The following is an 18,547-nucleotide window of genomic DNA, read 5'->3' as shown; positions in this document are numbered from 1 at the left end:
CACCAGCTGTTACCTTGCTTCCTCCTGGAATCCAGGACCACCAGCCCAGGGATGGCACCACCCACAGTGGGCTGGGCCCTTCCAGATCAATCACTAACTAAGAAAATGCTCTATAGGCTTGCCTACAGTCCAGTTTTATGGAGGCATTTTCTCAGCTGGGGTTCCCTCCTCTCAGATGACTCTAACCTGTGCCAGGTTGGCACAGAATTAGTCAGCTCACATGCTCTGGCCGATTGTGTTCATATGTGCATGCACACACACACACACACACACACACACACACACACACACACACACGACAGACAGATAGGAAAAAATTTAAAGTAATAGAAGACAAATAAAGGCCAGAAGAATCCAGTTCAGGCTGAGCTGTTAGAGGATAAAACTGTGGTAAAGAGTTTGGGGGTTGGGGCTGGAGAGATGGCTCAGAGGTTAAGAGCACTGGCTGCTCCTCCAAAGGTCCTGAGTTCAATTCCCAGCAACCACATGGTGGCTCACAACCATCTGTAATGGGGTCTGGTGCCCCCTTCTGGCCTGCAGGCATACACACAGACAGAATATTGTATTCATACTAAATAAATAAATATCTTTTTAAAAAAAGAGTTTGGGGTTTTATCTTGTCAGTGCTAATAATCCCCCAGAGATGTTCTTATGGGAAAGAGACGGAGTGAGATGGTTCTTCAAGGTCAGTGATTGAGGCTGGAGCTACAGCTGGGGGAGATTAAGAGGAAGGGGCTGTTTGGGAGGCTTTTGCAGACACTCAGGCAAATGAATGGCGGGTGTCTAAGCTAAGACCAAGAATGATGCTGAGGCTGGAGAGGGCACCCCTGGTCATCGGGTGCGGGAGGAGATGAGGTGAGATGGGGAGCGGAGGATGTGGCAACCCGGACCGTTGGAGCTCTAGTCCGGCATGAGCTTCCCTTCCTTGTGGCTCCTGAGGACTTACCAAGGATTTGGATCTGTGTGCTCTGACTAGTAGTGAAGTAGAACACTCATTCTGACTTCTTCCTCCTCCGTGAGCCTCTGTCGTGTGTCTGCCTAGCACAGAACCTCAGACTCTGTCTCCTGTTGTCTGCCTTCCTTCACCTCACTTCCTGAGCACTTAAGTTATAATTAGTGCAGACACTGTGGGCTGGGCACAGTCCTTTGTCACCTCCGTCATCCATGGGGTTCGTCGCTTCCTCTTTAACAACGCTGCGCATCTCTTTCCCCCAGACCTCAGCTCCACTTGCATCCATAAAACACACACACACACACTAAAAGTTCCTCAGTGTCGTCTGGGTTCTCCTTCCACAGGAACCAGCACAGGCGTCTGCGGTGACCCAGGCATCCCAGCCCATGGCATCCGTCTAGGGGACAGCTTTGCCCCGGGCAGTCTGATGCGCTTCAGTTGTGAAGCTGGCTACGTGCTCCGAGGATCTTCAGAGCGAACCTGCCAAGCCAATGGCTCATGGAGCGGGTCACAGCCTGAGTGTGGAGGTAATGTATGTGGCCCTTCTGCTCCTCCCTTCTGCCCTGCCCTAGCACTTCTGCTCCCAGACACGCCCCAAGAACCCACCCTTGGACAGTGGACATCCACAGACAGCTCATGTCCATTTTATTAGCAATCCAAAGAGAATATGCTCTCCCCTCACAACAGAAAGAAAAAGCCAACAAAGACTAAATGAGCCCATAGACGAGTAATTTTCCCTGGAGTTTAATTCAGCAGTCATGTGCTAAATTTTATAGCCTGTGTTGGAGGCACATTGGTGACCAGAGGAGACCCACTGTGTGATCTAAATGCCTCCACAAAGCAAGGAGGCTGCTTGTTCTTCCCAGCTGCCCACCTAGCATATCCCCGAAATAATCACACAGATACTGTATTAATTAAATCACTGCTTGGCCCATTAGCTCTAGCTTCTTATTGGCTAACTCTTACATCTTAATTTAACCCATCTCTATTAATCTGTGCATCACTATGGGGTCGTGGCCTACCAGCAAAGTTTCAGCATGTCTATCTCTGGCGGTGGCTCCATGGCGTCTCTGACTCTGCCTTCTTTCTCCCAGCATTCTGTTTAAATTTCCCCACCTAGTTCTGTTCCCCTATACCTTTGCTATAGGCCCAAAGCAGTTCTTTTATTCATTAACCAATAAAAGCAACACATAGACAGAAAGACCTCCCATACCACCTTCATCCTCCCAAATTCACATAGGGTGAGCTTTGATCACCAAGATATTGGGTCTTCTGGGAAGGGCCAGGTCATGAGGTAAGCCCTCATGTCAAGCTCTCATAAAAGGGACTAGAGAGCATCCTGCCCTTTCTGCTGTGTGAGGACATGGTGAGATGACACTGGCCACAAACCAGCAGGAAGATCCTTGACAGACGTGGAATCCATGGGCCTCTTCAGCCTGGGTCTCTCAGCCTCTGAAGTAGAAAATGACTGAATCTCCAGTGTTTAAAAGCTGCCTGGCTTGCAGTGTTATACTATATGTTTAGTGTGTAGATTTCTCACGAACAGACCTAAGACCTGGCGGGGGAAGTGAGTAAGATTACTTGTACTGCAAACATAAGGACATGCGTTCAAATCTCCAGCACCCATGTAAAAAACCAGGCATGGATCTGAGTGCCTGTAACCACAGCGTTGAGGATGTGTTGCTTTTATTGGTAATGAATAAAGAAACTGCTTTGAACCTATAGCAGGGAAGAACAGAGCTAGGCAGGGAAAACTAAACTGAATGCTGGGAGAAAGAAGGTGGAGCCAGGGAAATGCCATATAGCCACTGCTGAGGACAGAGAAGCCGGAATCTTGCCAGTAAACCACAGCCATATGGCAATACACAGATTAATAGAAATGGGTTAAATTAAGATCTAAGAGCTAGCCAATAAGAAGCTAGAGCTAATGGGCCAAGCAGTGATTTAATTAATACAGTTTCTGTGTGGTTATTTTGAATCTGGGCAGCCAGGAATGAACAAGTGGGCTATGAACAACAGCTATGTACATATAATTCCAGTATTTCAGGGGACAGAGAAAGGAGGATTGCTATGTCTTGCTGGCCACCACCCTGGATCCAGGTTCAGTGAGAGACCCTGTCTCAAAGGTATAAGGCAGAGAGAATGGTAGAGTTGGATACCCAATATCATCCTCTGACCTCTGCAGAGACATGTTTCTGTGTGCATACACATGTGTACATACACCATACGCACACACACTTTTTAAAGACTTCTTATTTTAAAAGAAGTTAAGTCAAACTCCTAATCCCAAAGTTGGACTGGCAGTATCACTATGCTCTCTTGACATATTTTCTATTCAAAAAGTTATCTACACAGCCCAGACATCTAGAAGCAATGACTGCCTGGCCATGATGCAGATCCTTAGTGCCCACGCTGTGGTTCTAAACCTGTTCTCCATTAAAAGGATCCGAATTCTTTGGAGAAATGGTTGCAGAGCTTGATCATGGAATATACAAGATAAACCCTGGAATATATACCACCTCTCCAGCAAGGAAGCCTTTGGGGTCATGTAAAAGAAACCCAAGGGCCATAGTGAAGAAGCTCCCCTCAGCCAAAGGTGGGGCTACTTGAATGCCAACAGCGGTGGATGCTAAATATATCTAAATCCAGGAGTTCAAATGTTCCTAAATAAACTCACCTTTGAAGAATTCTAGGAAGCAAAACTTGTTATTCTTATGCATAATTTTAAAAACTGAGAGGGAAAGCAAAAGCAGTCAAGCATTGTGCCAACCTTTCTTCGCTAACTGTATTACAAGCTAAGCCAGTATCTGCTGCTGAGGGCTAGGGCTGTGGTAATTGGGGTGCAGAGTTCTCGCCTCTGCCTTTCTCTCCTGCCCTCAACTTCCTTTTCCATGGATAACAGAGACCCTAGAAACAGATCAACCAGAGAGAGAAAAATGGCATGGAGTTGGGGCAGTGGGGAGTCGGGAAAGATCTGGGAGAAAATATTTCATACGTTGTATGAAAATAACTTTATTTTCAATTGAAAAATAAAAGATTAACCAGATCAAGAGTCCCATTAGCCAGCATTCTGGAGAAATGTCTATGTAAATATTATCACCGATGGCAGGAACGTGGAATTAGAACGAGGGCAGAAGAGGTGGCTCAGTCAGTGAAATGTCTGCTGTGTGAGTATGAGGACCTGAGTTCTGATCCTCAGCACCCATGGAGAAGCAGGCATGACAGCTTGTGCTTATAGCCTTGGTGCTGGCAGAAGGAGCCTTGAGGCAGAGACAGGTGACTCCCTGGAGCCCATCAGCCAAGCAACCTAGCCAAACTGATGAACTCAGATTCAGTGAGAGACCCTGTCTCAAAAAAGTAAGGTGGGGAGTGGCCACTCTCATCTCCACACACGTGTTCACACATGCACAGGCACACATGCACACAGCAACGCATACACACACATACAAATAAAATCATTTTGAAGTAAAAATCTATTACAGGTCTGTCCTTTTCTATAAGTGACACAGACCCAAAAGCAGCTTGAGATGTGTCCCCCTCTTCAGAGTCCTACGTGGGTCTTCGACTCAAGCAGTTTTGGTTCTGGGGAATAATACCGTCTTTTGCTCTCCCAGTAATCTCATGTGGGAACCCCGGAACCCCAAGCAATGCCCGCGTGGTGTTCAGTGACGGTCTAGTGTTCTCCAGTTCCATCGTCTATGAGTGTCGTGAAGGTTACTACGCCACAGGCCTGCTCAGCCGACATTGCTCTGTCAATGGCACCTGGACAGGCAGCGACCCCGAGTGCACAGGTGAGAGCCAGGCCCCCCGGGCTCTGGAGCAAATGGCAGCTCAGACCATCCTCCCTCCAGAATAAAGCTGTCAGTGGGAGTCTGGGGAAATGATGGGAGTGGGAACGTAGACCAGAATGTAAGCTTACAGTCGGATAGCTTCTGTGCATTGCGCATGTTCTGTGTGGCAACCGTGAAGCTAAGTGCTTCGTTTCCCGTGTACGTGGTGCTGGAGTCTCACCAAAACCCTATGAGGTAGCAGTGGGTACCTACTCTCTGAGGAGTGGGTTTTAGTAAGAATAGTTATTAATATATTTAATATTTGATAATAAGAATTAATAATATATTAAGTATAATATATTATGTTGTATAATTTTATATGTATTAATATAGTCTATCAATAAATTTTTATAGATATTACAGCTAAGGTTCAGAGAGGTTGATAGACTATATCAGCCATTATTCAGGCTCTAGCCAATCCCTGGGGCTTTCCCTTTCCTTTCTGGACATAGGCTCAGGGCTGCAACACTCCCTCCACTTTGAAGCAGCCACCACCCACCATCTTTCCATCTTTCCCTTCTCCACCCCAGCCCAGCTCCTGAGCATTGTGTCTGCATAGCTCCCCTTCCTTGACCCTCTCAAGATACTCCAGACTCTTTTCCTTAGAAGGCCAAGTGCTGTGAGACCCAGATGGAGGGAGGAGATGGACTGAGTGACCCTGACATTCCTCCTTTCAAAGTCAGCCCTGAGAGGTTCAGACTCCTCGGAAACTCCATGTTAAATTCACAGATCACCAGGCATACCCTGTCTCAATACCCAAACAGACACTTGGTTATTGCACAGGTCCTGAGACGCTGCTTCTAGACCATTCCAGCCTGAAAAAGTCTCCCAGGAAGACTGTCATAGAATATGTTACATCCTTGGGCAAACTGTCTTTTTGATTCATTAATAAACACACCTGAGGTTCTTCAGTCTAGAAATTCTCCTTGCCCAGGACTTCATCTGCTTTAGGAAAAAAAGTCATATGGTCCTTCCTTTCAGAGGAGTGGGCTTGAATAAGAAGGGTGACCACAGTGCAATTGGATGGCATGCACAGTATAGGACTGGGCAGTGGACGTAGGGAAATTTGGCTGTGCCCAGTGGTACCCAGGACTTGGCTGGTCTGACAGTTCCTTCTTGGCTGGGTGCAGGAGTGATGGAGATAGAGGAAGATGCTGAAGACCCAAGGTCTGGGCTAGGACTGAACAGTGCTGTGTCTCTCTTACTCTAGTCATAAACTGTGGTGACCCTGGGATCCCAGCCAACGGCATCCGGCTGGGCAACGACTTCAGGTACAACAAAACTGTGACATTCCAGTGTATCCCTGGCCACATGATGGAGTCACACAGAGTATCCGTGCTGAGCTGCACCAAGGACCGGACATGGAACGGTACCAAGCCAGTTTGCAAAGGTACATCTGGGGGCTGAGGATGTGGATGGGGGGGCCGAAGGAGATACAAGACATTAGCTTTGAGCATCCAGAAGGGAGGGGTGGCGTCATAGCAGCGGTGTGCAAGGTGAAGCGCAAGGTGGTCCTATGCAGTGATGGTTAGGAAGTTAGAAGGTACCGAGAAAAGGTCTGAGCCTCAAGCATCCTCATCCTATGTGATGGGAGAACAGGAGTGTTCTATGCAGAATGGATCAGTATAAAGTAAAAGAACAGAGTGGCCACAGATCCTTTCCAGTTCTGCTTGGCCCAGATGCTAGCTGGTGCAGGGTAGCTGCTGGTGTTGGTGACAGGAATCGGGCTGGTTTCCTCAGGACAGCCCCAGGACTCAGCCCTCTCTGTTCTCCCCACAGCTATCATGTGCAAACCTCCTCAGCTCATCCCTAACGGGAAAGTGGTGGGATCCGACTTCATGTGGGGCTCTAGTGTGAGTTATGCCTGCCTGGAGGGCTACCAGCTCTCCCTGCCTGCCGTGCTCACCTGCGAGGGAAATGGATCCTGGACCGGAGAGCTGCCGCAGTGCTTCCGTGAGTGACTCGCAGGGGCCTTAGGCATGTCCTCCATGATGGCACTCATTCTCCCTCACACTCACATGTGTGTGTATGCAGATCTCTGCTATGGAAAACATAGAGTCATTACCCTCCTCCCCCAAAGCAGAGATCTTTCTCAAGGCACCATTAAAGCAGGAGGGAGATTAAAAGAAGAAATTGAGACTATTTTAATGGAGGCCTGAATTCAATCACAGTGGAAGTAAATGAAGTCAGGGCCAACAACAATGTCCTATAACCTGAAGGGTTGTTCACCAGGTGGGAGAAACACCCCAGGGTGTGAGGTCACCCCATGCTGGAGACATGTCTCTCTTCATGGAAAAGATGTCCAGGGGACTGCAGCTTTCTGTCGAGAAACTACCCATCATCCACCTGGCCCGGCTGTGTTCTGATGAGCTCCAGTCCCTTCCAGGACTCAGGCTTCCTGGGTTCCAAAGGAAATGGGTTGTGGGATTCTAGATGCACCCCATGAGTGGGCTCTGGGAAAATCTTCCCATCTTTGTGCTGTATATAACAGTAGAGTTTACCAGTTTTCCTCCTACTGTTAGCCCTCAGAAATAATCTACACACCCTGGCCACTGTTAGGTACCTGTGTGTCAGAGGAAGAGTCACTTGTTTTTCCCAGCCGCCTGGCTAGCTCAGACCTGAAATAATCACACAGAAACTGTATTAATTAAATCACTGGTTGGCTCATTAGCTCTAACGTTTTATTGGCTAACTCTTACATCTTAATTTAACCCATCATCATTAATCTGTTCATCACCACGAGGTCATGGCCTACCAGCAAAGTTTCAGCACATCTATCTCTGGCAGTGGCTCCATGCATCTCCCTGACTCCACCCTTCTTTCTCCCAGCATACAGCCTAGCTTCCCCCTCCCCACCTAGTTCTATTCTTCCCTGCCATAGGCTCAAAGCAGTTTTTTATTCATTAACCAATAAAAGCAACACATAGACAGAAGGACCTCCCACACCACCTGTGGAATTCTGTAGACAGAAGCCGCTTGTTCATTTCCTGGACACCCAGATCCAAAATAATCACACAAAAACTATATTAATTAAAACACTTGGCCTATTAGCTTATGCATATTTCTAGATGCTCTTACATCTTAAATTAACCCATCTCTATTAATCTGTACATTATCATGAGTTCGTGGCCTACTGACAAGATTACACAGGGCTCCCATGGGTGTCTTTCTTCTTTCTCCTTTGGCAGCTACATGGCTTCTCCCTGACTCTGCCTACTCTCTCTATATATATTGTTTTCAGCCTGGCTGTATTCTGTTAAGCCATTGGCTGAAAGCAGCTTCTTTATTAACCAATGGCAATAAAACATATTCATAGCATACAGAAAGGAATCCCACATCAGAATTCTGCTTTACTTTGGGAGTCACTACCATGCTTAGTATTAATAGCTCAGGAAAGAAAGGGGGGACAGGGGAGACATTGTTTATGGTTAACACCTATGACATTCTCAGGACACTAGGGCACAGCCTCAGGGTTGACTGGACTCAACGTTGCTTTCCCTCATGAAACAAAGATCTGCATTGCCTTTAAATAATCATTATGAAGGATAAGGGCTGCAGCTCAGTAGCAAAATGCATGCATAATGAGTATGGCATTCTGGGTTCCATCCCTGGCACACAAAAAACAGCAACGAATTATGGTCATTGTAAATAAACAACAAAAACTGTACAGTAGCTGGGGCAGTAACTCACTCAGCAAAAGAATTGCCTTGCAAGCTTGGGGACCTGAATTTGATCCCCAGAACCCACATTTTTAACAAAAAGCCGAGCGTGGTGACACGTACTTGTAATCCCAGTACCAGAGAGGCAGAGACAGACAGATGCCCTGAGCTTGCGGTCAGCTAACTTAGCACACTCAGCAAGGCCCAGGTCAGTGAGAGACTGGGTCTCAAAAAGCAAGGTGGACTGCACCTGAAAAATGACAGCTGAGGTTGTCCTCTGGCTCCCACATGGCACACACCAGGATGTGCACATGCATGCATATGCACACACACATACACATACACACACACAAAATTGTACTCTGTTAAAAAACATGAAGAAAAAAATAAAACTTTCCAAACATAACATTGAAGTTCTTATAGATGGTATTGGATCCTGACACATTATTTCATGACCTGTATTTGTTGACAGGCCACCAAGAGCTTTCCAAGCACCTGTGTCTGTCAATACATACTCACCTGTGCACCATCATTTTAATGGTTTTTAAAGCATCTTCAAAGACTTATTTTTAACTGTATACGTGTATGTGCATGCTATATGAGTGTGTGTGTTCGTGTGTGCACGCGTGCATGTGTATGTGTGTGTGTGTGTGTGTGTGTGTAAGCTAGAGTTGCCAGTGGTTGGAAACCACCTGACCTGGTTACTAGGAACAAAACTCAGGTCCTCTGCAGGACCAACATGTGCTCTTAATCGCCAAACCATTTCTCCAGCCCTTATTTTTGATGACTTTAAAGTTGTTGTACCTTCTCCGATTTGTTTAACCTTCTCCTATTGGTGAGGAATTAGCATCAACCAAGTTATAAGCAACTAAGTAATAAAAATCCCTAAAACAGCATTTCTTCACTCTTGTAGAAAAGTTCTAGAAGTAAGTGTGCTGGGCCAAAGGGTAGGCACTCTGTACGTCCTGACATGTATTACCAAAATGCCTTCCAGACAGAGCATCCAACCTTACGTTCCCCACCAATAATCATGAGCATGTTTTCTTTTCCTTTCTCTCCTCACCCCCTTTTTAAAACTATTTATTTATTTATTGTGTGCACAGTATTCTGCCAGCATGTATGCCTGCAGGCCAGAAGAGGGCACCAGATCTCATTATTTGTTTTATTTGTTGACAATACAACAAATACAACAAATGTATTTAAATACAACAAATGTGCCACCATGTGGCTGCTGGGAATGGAACTGGGGACCTCTAGAAGAGTAGCCGATGTTCTTAACCTCTGAGCCATCTCTCCAGCCCCATTCCCCTCCCCCACCCCTTATAGTTTCACAATTATCTATGATAATCATATAATATCAACATAACCATAAGTCAACCAACAGGACGGCATTGAAGAATAACAGGCAGCTATTTATATATATTCTTATTTGCTTCGTGGTCCTAAAAAAAAGTGGGGAGGCTAAACAAACCACTTATCTGATGGGAGTGCGAGTCCCTAAGAAGCAGAAAAATCTTCGATCCTTTTCCGCAAACTTGGCCATATGTATTGGAGTGCAGCAGGAAGGGTGGCCAGCTAGAGCCAGCCTCATTCAGCCGTCTGAAGCACAGCTCCTGGCTGCCACATTACCAGGGCCCAAGGCCACCAAACCAGTGTCAGATTCAGCCTTCCGTGGAGCACAGCTTCACTTTTGCTAAAAAGAGCTGGGAAATGGAGATGGGATTACAGGGGGAAATGACTTAGCGATTGAAATCATGTAGACGTTGACTTTGCAACTGGGCACGGTGTGTACAGCTGACTAAAACCAGAGGACATGCGTGTGAAGATGAGGAGAATGTTCTAGATGGTTTGTTTGATCTCTGGGGCTGGGGCTCAGTCGTACAGCCTCACCCAGGCTAGGCACACACTCGACCGCTACAAACACCATCCACCTCAATGTTCGAACTTCCTATAACACTACTCTGTTATAGGGAGCAGGTTAGTAAGCTCCCTTAGTGCAGCCAAGAGAGGAAGCATGTGACCATACACAAGCAGAGACCCCAAGCTCTTACCCAGGCAGGCCCCCATTTCCAGGGATCAAGTGAACCAGAGGAAACAGTCACCCCCTCCACGCAGGGGAAAGGGGAGGTTCTAAAAAGCATCCTGAGCCCACTTGTGTCTCTTGCCTTTCCAGCCGTGTTCTGCGGCGATCCAGGGGTCCCACCTCGAGGGAAGAGAGAAGATCGGGGTTTCTCCTACAGGTCTTCTGTGTCCTACTCCTGCCATCCCCCTCTGGTGCTGGTGGGCTCCCCACGGAGGTTCTGCCAGTCGGACGGGACGTGGAGCGGCACACAGCCCAGCTGTATCGGTAAGAGGGGCTTGGAGGTGGTGGCTGGCTGGTGGGCAGAGGGAGGCTGAGTGATGACTCCACTTTCCGTCCTCGTTGTCTTACGTGTAGTGGAGGAGTCTTTCTCTAAACAGGGAGCAGAGTGAGGGACAGAAAGGGCTACTGTACTAGGGAAAACAATGGCAGCTCAGGCCTCTAAGACAAGTAAGTGGAAGGCTCAGAAGGTGGGGTCAGGAGGCGGCTGCGGTCTCTTCCGTTGGCATCCGGATCAGAACGAGGTGGGCGGTGAAAGCGCCAGTGACCACGTGGTCTGCTTCTTTGTTTTGGTCATTCAGATCCGACACTGACCACGTGTGCAGATCCCGGCATGCCGCAGTTCGGGATACAGAACAGCTCCCAGGGCTACCAGGTATGAGCTCGAATCCTGTCGCCTGTCCCTCCCTGCCACCGTTAGCACCAGAGGCCCTGGGAGCAGCCAGGGAGAGCAGACCTCAGAAAAGGAGCATCCTTCGGAAATGGAAGGTGCCCGTGTCCGCCAGCCAGGCTGATACAGAAGGCAGCTGATACAGTAGGTGGAGCCTTGAACAGTTCCCAGGAACCCGAGAGTTGGGGCAGGATGCTTGCGAAAATACCAAAATAAACAAGACATGCACACTCCAGCCACAAGCAGGACTCATTTGGGCAGTGGGTGCCAGCAGGAGCTAGGCATGCGGCATCTTCCAGAGGGGCTCCCCATCTGCACATCTGTCTCCGAGTGAGCCATAGGCAGCCTGGCTGACACTGAGCAGAGCGGAGAAGCAGGGAGATGAGGGTAATGCTCAGGTCAGGACAGTCAGCTGGGGCCCAAGACGGGTGCTGAGCTAATCTGGAGCAACAGACCAGAATCTGGTCAACTGGTGTAGTTTACTCTCTCTCTCTGTCCTGTTCTCACCCAGAAAGTATGAGCTGTCCCAGGTTCTAGGCATTCGGGGGGATGGGCTGGCTGGGGCTCTGGTCCCATGGGCCTCCCTGACCACAGCAACCATGCAAACCAGAGCACTTCCAAGAGCACGGAGTACTACACAGTGTCATGTGTCATGTCGAAGGATGCGAACGGGCCGAGTTGCTGCTTCGGAAACGGGAGTCAGGGAAGAGCCCTCCTAAAGGTGACAGGGCCACATTTCTGATTGGGTAGATAACCCCTGATACAGGAACACGGAGGCCAATGCATGTCCTCTTTCAAAGTGACACTGGGGCTGCTGAGTCAAGCACAGAAAACACAGAGGTTCAGAAAAGAAGCATGAACCGCGTAGCCAAGGAAACCCCTACTCTCACAACTGGGGTGAAGGAGGGGGCAGCATCGTGGGAGAGTGGAGACTGTAGAGCCTTCAGGGGGCTCTGTGTCCGCCTGTGCCTCTCTAGAGCTGAGAGAACCCATGACAGGTTTGGAGAGGAGAGGAATCAGACTTAGCTTGCCAGTTTGGGTTTGGCCAAGTAGGCAGATAAAGGTGCCCAATGTGTTGTATCAAAGGAGGAAACCTAAGAGGACAGACAGGTTGGGTGTGGAGGAAACCGGTGAAATGAAGAGCCCGCCTTGAGTCTGAATCTGAGCTTGTAGGAACAGTGGAGCTGGGAGATGCCGCAGTCTGAGGTGCATTGTGGGAAACTGACCTGTCCATTAAGCCAAATGGGCAGAAGATGCCAGTGGAGCCAGACAGCCAGTGACTCTTGGAGGACAGAGAGGACACGGCCAATCAGAGGGAGAAGCAGAGGGAGGGCAGCACTTCTCTCTGACAGACTTTTCCAAAGCACAGTCTCCAGGGGCCACACCCATTACGAGGACAGGTCTCCAGTTCTTAGGATGCAGAGGATCATTGAAGAAATGGATGCAGAAGTGATCGTTTAATTTTGCACAGTTCTTCACATTTTATAAAATGCTTTCAAGTTCACCATCACACTTGAATGTCCCAGAGTCCCAGTATCATCCTGGAACAGCAGCCACCCCTGCTTTGTGCCCAGGGAGGCTGGGGTTTAGTCTTCCATTCAAGGGGGAAATGGGTGTCCCGATTCTGCACCCCTTAACAGCACTGATCTGGCCACACGGCATGCTTGCAACTGCCCCAAAGGACCACTCAGACTCAGCCAGAGAAGCTTCATGGTGCCAGCAGAGGCAACAGCCTGAGCTGGCATTCTCTCCTGAGAAGCGAGTGATTGGTTGCTTGTGAAACACTACTAGCTGACAGATGACAGGGCACCCTTCTGTCCTTGCCGCAGGTCGGAAGCACGGTGCTCTTCCGTTGTCAGAAAGGTTACCTGCTTCAGGGCTCCACCAGCAGGACCTGCCTTCCCAACCTGACCTGGAGCGGAACCCCACCTGACTGTGTCCGTGAGTGCCACCCTCACCCGATCCCACACTTCACCCACTAGCCCAGACCGGCGCGGTGGGGTGTGCTCCTGTTAAGACCAGTGTTATTCTCCCTATAGTACTGCGTCTTGGGGCCTCATGGATGTTTTTACACAAAAGCCTTGCTGGAATTCGAAAGCGATCGCTATGCCTTAGCATAGCATAGGCAATACAGCATAGGCCAGCAAGAACTAAGAACTCTGGAGGCAGGGTCATGGAAACATTGCAGATACTGGGTTCATTTTCTCAGTGTTGCAGACTGAGCTGTCCTGCAGCTGGCTAAGTCATCTTGCTAGGACATTCCTAGAGACTTGGGAGTGTGAGTCTGCAAAGAGATGAAGGAGGGGGAGCCAGGCATGAAAGGGCAGAGATGTAACAGAACAGGCATCTGCATAGGAAAAGGGGGTGGAGGATTCAAATCCCAGATTCCTTGGGCCTAACGTTGTCTTTGCTCTCACCCAGCCCACCACTGCAAGCAGCCAGAGACACCCACACATGCCAACGTCGGGGCACTGGACCTGCCATCCATGGGTTACACACTCATCTACTCCTGCCAGGAGGGCTTCTCCCTCAGGGGTGGCTCTGAACACCGCACCTGCAAAGCCGACGGCAGCTGGACAGGCAAGCCGCCCGTCTGCCTGGGTGAGCAAGGCCTCTCTCGGGCGGAAGCTGGGGAGGAAAAGGGCTGGCGGGTACTGTAATAGCCAGGAGGAGGACAAGCCCTGCTTCTAATTGAAGTGTTGCTGAGACAGGAGACCACTGCAGAACAGCTCACACAAGCCCGTGTCGAACCCACCGCCTGCCTTCACTTCAGCAAACACACGCCAACCCTTTCACTTACGCAAGTACAACACCACACTGTCCTTGCCTGGCTCCTTCCACCAGGCTGAAAGAATGCATGTCTTTATCCCTTCCTCCAGTTAGTCTCATTGTCACTGTGCCACGCCTGACCTGGTCTGGGGTGCTGAGGGGTGAAAGATGCGGTTCTGTCCTGATGGAATTCACAGGAAGGCACAGTGTCATGTTACAGGTGTAATGGGTGTCCCCGGGGCACCTGTCAGAGTCTCCAGGCCCATGAGGATGGACGTGGGAAGAAAGACCGTTTAGGAAGAAAGAGAAAACACTGCCAGGATTGGGGGTGGGCTAGAGGACTGAGTGGAAAGCCCCAGAGCACTGGCCACCAGCGCCATGTCCTTCCTAGGTCACTCACCCAGCACCCGCCTCTCCTAGGTTTGTACAGGGAAGGAAGGCTTTTCGTGAGCATGCCCCGTGAAGCCCTGGCAGGGAGGGGCTTCTAGTCTTTCTCTGGCAGCTTCTTCTGTGCCTTAGCCTTGATGTAGTTTCCTGCAGCCTCTGTTCTCCTAACACAGCTGGTATTTTAAAATGTTGTCATGTTAAATGTCACCGTGTATTATGTCGCCGTCGTACATGGGAAACAGAAATAACGAAAGCTTGTGTGGGATGCTGATTACCATGTATCGAGCAGTGGAAGGACCCCTTCAGGAGCCAGGAGATGCTCTGAATGCGGGGGTGGATGAGGAAGGCTGCTAAAGGGGAGGGCAGGAGCCAGGGAAGACTTCCTGGAGGAGGTCACGTGTGGTATATGGTATGGTGTGTGTTTGTGGTGGGGGTATATGGTGTGGTGGTAGAGGAAACGATGTGCACGTATGTGATACCTGGTGTGCGTGTGTGTGGTATTTGGTATATGTGTGTGATACTTGGTGTGTGTGTGTATGAGAGAGAGATGGTATGGAGGTACATGGTTGTATGTGATATATATTGTGTGGTATATGATGTGTGTGTTATATGGTGTGAGAAGTGTGAGAGGGAGGTATGCTGTGGGGATATACAATGTGGTCTATGTATGTGTTTTCTTGTGATATGTGATATGAGGTGTGTATGTGTGTGATACATGGTATGTATGTGTATTATGTGTGGTGTGAGGTATGTGTGTATATGATATACTGTATGTATATATGTGATATATGTTGTAGACTGAGTCTGGGGTATATTGTAGTGTATGGTGTGGGGGGTGTGTGTAGTATGTGGTATGAGGTGTATGTGGTATGTAGTATGGTATATGTATGGCATAAGATGTGTATATGTATGTGTATAGTATGTGGTGTGGCATGAGTATGTGTGTGTGTGTGTGTGGTACATGGTGTGGTGTGTGTGTTCACACTAGATGGACCGATAGGTTGACTGCATGTCTTGGACACTGTGAACACTGCTACACACTAGATTTAGTTCCTTTGGGTGTACACCCAGTAGTGAGGTCGCTGGGTCATATGATTCTGTTTTTAGTTGTTCTTAACTATTTAGAGATTACACCAGATTCTGTTGATATTTAATACAGTGACAGCCACATAAGCATGTGCATCTTAGTGCCTCGCCTGTTACGCCAGTATCCGTGAATGATTGTTTGAGTCCCTCGTTCTGAGACGGTCTGTAGCATCGCCAGACCCATCGCTGTCCTGGAAAGCAAGACCCCAGCGAGCATGTCCCCCAACCTCAGAAAGGCAGCGGTCATTGTTTTCCCACAGAATGTGGGCCAGAAGCTGACTCCGTTTCCTCCCTTTTCCTTTCCCCAGCAGAGGTCCGGCCCAGCGGAAGACCCATCAATACTGTGCGTGAGCCACCACTCACCCAAGCCTCAGGTAGGCAGAGTCCAGATCTCTGGCTCATGAAATGGATGCTGTCTGTGCTGTGCCATTAGCCAGCTTCAGGCACATAGGACCCCGTGCCGTGGGAAAGATTAGACACTCTCTGTAGCCACCAAGACAGTTCCCCGCCAACTCCTAAGCCAGGCTGACTTCAGGGAGAGTGAGCCTTACAGGGAAGGCTTTAGTGGAAGAGGAAGTCAAGGTCCCTAGAAGAGTGTCCAGGTCCCCCGGCTCTGGAACCACTGGGTACCACAGCCCTCCTTGGCACAGCACCCACCAGTGTATGGTCACTAACCCAGAGACCCAGGAAATGCTCAGGGAGCTTCCGGAAACTGGGACCTCTTTAAGACAGGTACTGTGTCTTTAAGAGCGTCACATCCAGATGCTAGCCCATGTGGGTAAAGGCTTTTTGTGGGTGCCAGCTTGGTTTCTCTATGCTCAATGAGCTGTGTAGATGTTATCTTCAGCAATCACACCTTGCCATTGGTTTGTGGAGAACAACCTATAGTCTTGGTAACAGCCTGGATTATTTGGATATTCCAATGGGACCCCTTTGGCCAAGAACTCCCAGTACTGAACTCTTCATTTGGAGACAAGATGGTCAGTTGGGACTCTGTCTTCCCCATTACTGGGCAGTTTCATTTAGATCACCTTCATATATGTGTGTATTTTGAGAAGCTTCTATTGTGTTAGATTTCCATACTACTCCTCAAACGGCCCTTAATTTTAGCTATCTCTTCCCATATTTCCTCCCTCATCCCTCTCTTCCCCACCCACTTGGTACTCATAGTCCAGCCTCCCATCCATCCATAACTCTCTGATGGGGGACTTTAGCCAATCACCTTCTGTTTAGGATTTGAAGTGAGAGGAGCAGCAGGCTGCAGCCTGGCTCCTGGCTAGCTTTGCCCCAGAAATAACAACACACAAATTATATTCTTTTAAAAACTGCTTGGCCTATTAGCTCTAGCCTCTTACTGGCTAATTCTCACATCTTGATTAACCCATTTCTACTAATCTGTGTAGCACCACGAGGTGGTGGCTTAACCAGGAAGGATCTTAACCTGCGTCCATCTTGGAGAGGAGAGCTATAGCATCTGCCTCACTTCCCTTCTTCCCAGCATTCTGTTCGGTCTACTCCACCTATCTAAATTCTGCCCTATCAGGCCAAGCAGTTTCTTTATTAATTAACCAGTGAAAGCAACAGATAGACAGATGACCCTCCTCCATCAACTATCTATACTATTTTTTTCTCCTGGAGAGGTCTGTCTGTCCCCCAAATTCTAGTTTCTTACTCTATACGTAACCTCTATGGTTCTATGGATGATTATCATTGACTTAACAGCTAATATCCAAATATAAACAAATGCATTTATATTTCATTCTTAACTGACAGATAGGTACATGTTTATGAGGCACAATATGAAGCAATGTTGTGTGTCTGTATATACATATTGTGATATAATTGCATGAAGCTTATTAACATACCTCACCTCAGAACATTTAAAATATACTCTTTAAGCACATTTAAAATATATAGAATATTATTATTAACAATAGCCATGACACGAGGCAGTAGATCACTAAAGTCCCTCCTGCCAGCTAAAAATGTGTTCCCTTTGGCCATGCATCTACACCCCCAATCCCACTTCTCCCCACTCTCTACTTCTAAAGTTTGACATCTTAGCTTGGTCTGTAAGTGATACCTCTACTGAGGTATCACTGCCTCTGACTGATTTTATGTAGCATCATGCCTTCCAAGTTCAACCATGTTAGCACAAGGGAAAAGATTTCCCTTCTGTGGAGATAAGTGATATTTTATTGTTTAGTCCATTTTCTTTATTCGTCCAGCAGTTGTCATAGTTTGGCTTCTGCGGGTAGTTGAAATGAACGCAGACATACAGATGCCTCTTTAATATGCCAGTGTCAGTTCCCTCCACCTGTCCACTCTAGGACACAAGAGTGTCACACGATCACCAGAGCATCCTACCATCACCCCCATTCCAGACACTCAAGACAAAGCTTCATGTATGAGCTAGGATCAGTTACCAGGCGATCCTGGCTGTTCCAGCAACATTCAAAGTCCAACTCACATGTTCGCCAATCCTTCCAGTTCCAGGGGATGTTTTTGCCAAGAATTCCTTGTGGAAAGGAGCCTACGAGTACCAGGGGAAGAAACAGCCAGCCATGCTTAGAGTAACCAGCTTCCAGATAGCCAACAGCAAGGTCAACGCCACCATGATCGACCACAGTGGGGTGGAACTGCACTTGGCAGGTAAGAAAGCAACTATGTCTGGGGAAGCAGGACAGGGACAGGGGTGGCCAGTGCACACCCCAGGCAGGAAGAATCTATGTCACTACTTCATAGGGTCAGGTGGGGCTCAGCCTGGCCTGATGGTCAGGGAAGAGTGAATATCTATATCTCTATTCCTTCTGCCCATGAACTAATGATAACCACAGCCACTAAAACACATGAAGAACTCTCTCGAGGAAAAGAGAAATAGCCTGAAGACTGGGCCAAGGCGTGAAGCATAGATGTCCCAGCAACCCAAGTGCCGTCAATAAACTAAAGAAAAAATACTTTCAGTCACAATCAGACGAGAAAAGCAAACACAAAATGTGAATTTCCACCAACTCCTCGAGGTGTAAACCTTGATGGTGGTCCAGCTCGGCAGTGACAAAGCGCACACTAGACCAGCCTATTCCGGGGAAAGCCTGCGCAGCTCCTAACAAGAGC

General features: G+C 48.4%; 1 protein-coding gene across 1 annotated transcript in view; it reads left to right on the top strand.

Annotated features, from left to right (window-relative positions):
* Positions 1–18,547, top strand: part of Csmd2 (CUB and Sushi multiple domains 2) — a 549,310-nt gene that overhangs the window by 521,524 nt on the left and 9,239 nt on the right. The window contains exons 57-66 of the mRNA XM_050156211.1: positions 1,297–1,479; positions 4,567–4,743; positions 5,993–6,172; positions 6,562–6,735; positions 10,615–10,788; positions 11,103–11,176; positions 13,021–13,132; positions 13,613–13,792; positions 15,745–15,807; positions 17,924–18,085. Coding sequence (XP_050012168.1) covers positions 1,297–1,479; positions 4,567–4,743; positions 5,993–6,172; positions 6,562–6,735; positions 10,615–10,788; positions 11,103–11,176; positions 13,021–13,132; positions 13,613–13,792; positions 15,745–15,807; positions 17,924–18,085 — 1,479 coding nt within the window. The remainder of the gene's footprint in view (positions 1–1,296; positions 1,480–4,566; positions 4,744–5,992; positions 6,173–6,561; positions 6,736–10,614; positions 10,789–11,102; positions 11,177–13,020; positions 13,133–13,612; positions 13,793–15,744; positions 15,808–17,923; positions 18,086–18,547) is intronic.

Source organism: Alexandromys fortis, unplaced genomic scaffold (assembly GCF_014885135.2).
Source record: "Alexandromys fortis isolate MF-2015 unplaced genomic scaffold, M_Fortis_MF-2015_v1.1 scaffold_26, whole genome shotgun sequence".
Classification (NCBI taxonomy): Eukaryota; Metazoa; Chordata; class Mammalia; order Rodentia; family Cricetidae; genus Alexandromys; species Alexandromys fortis.
The sequence above is the reverse complement of the archived record's forward strand: the minus strand, read 5'-3'. Positions and strand labels throughout refer to the sequence as shown.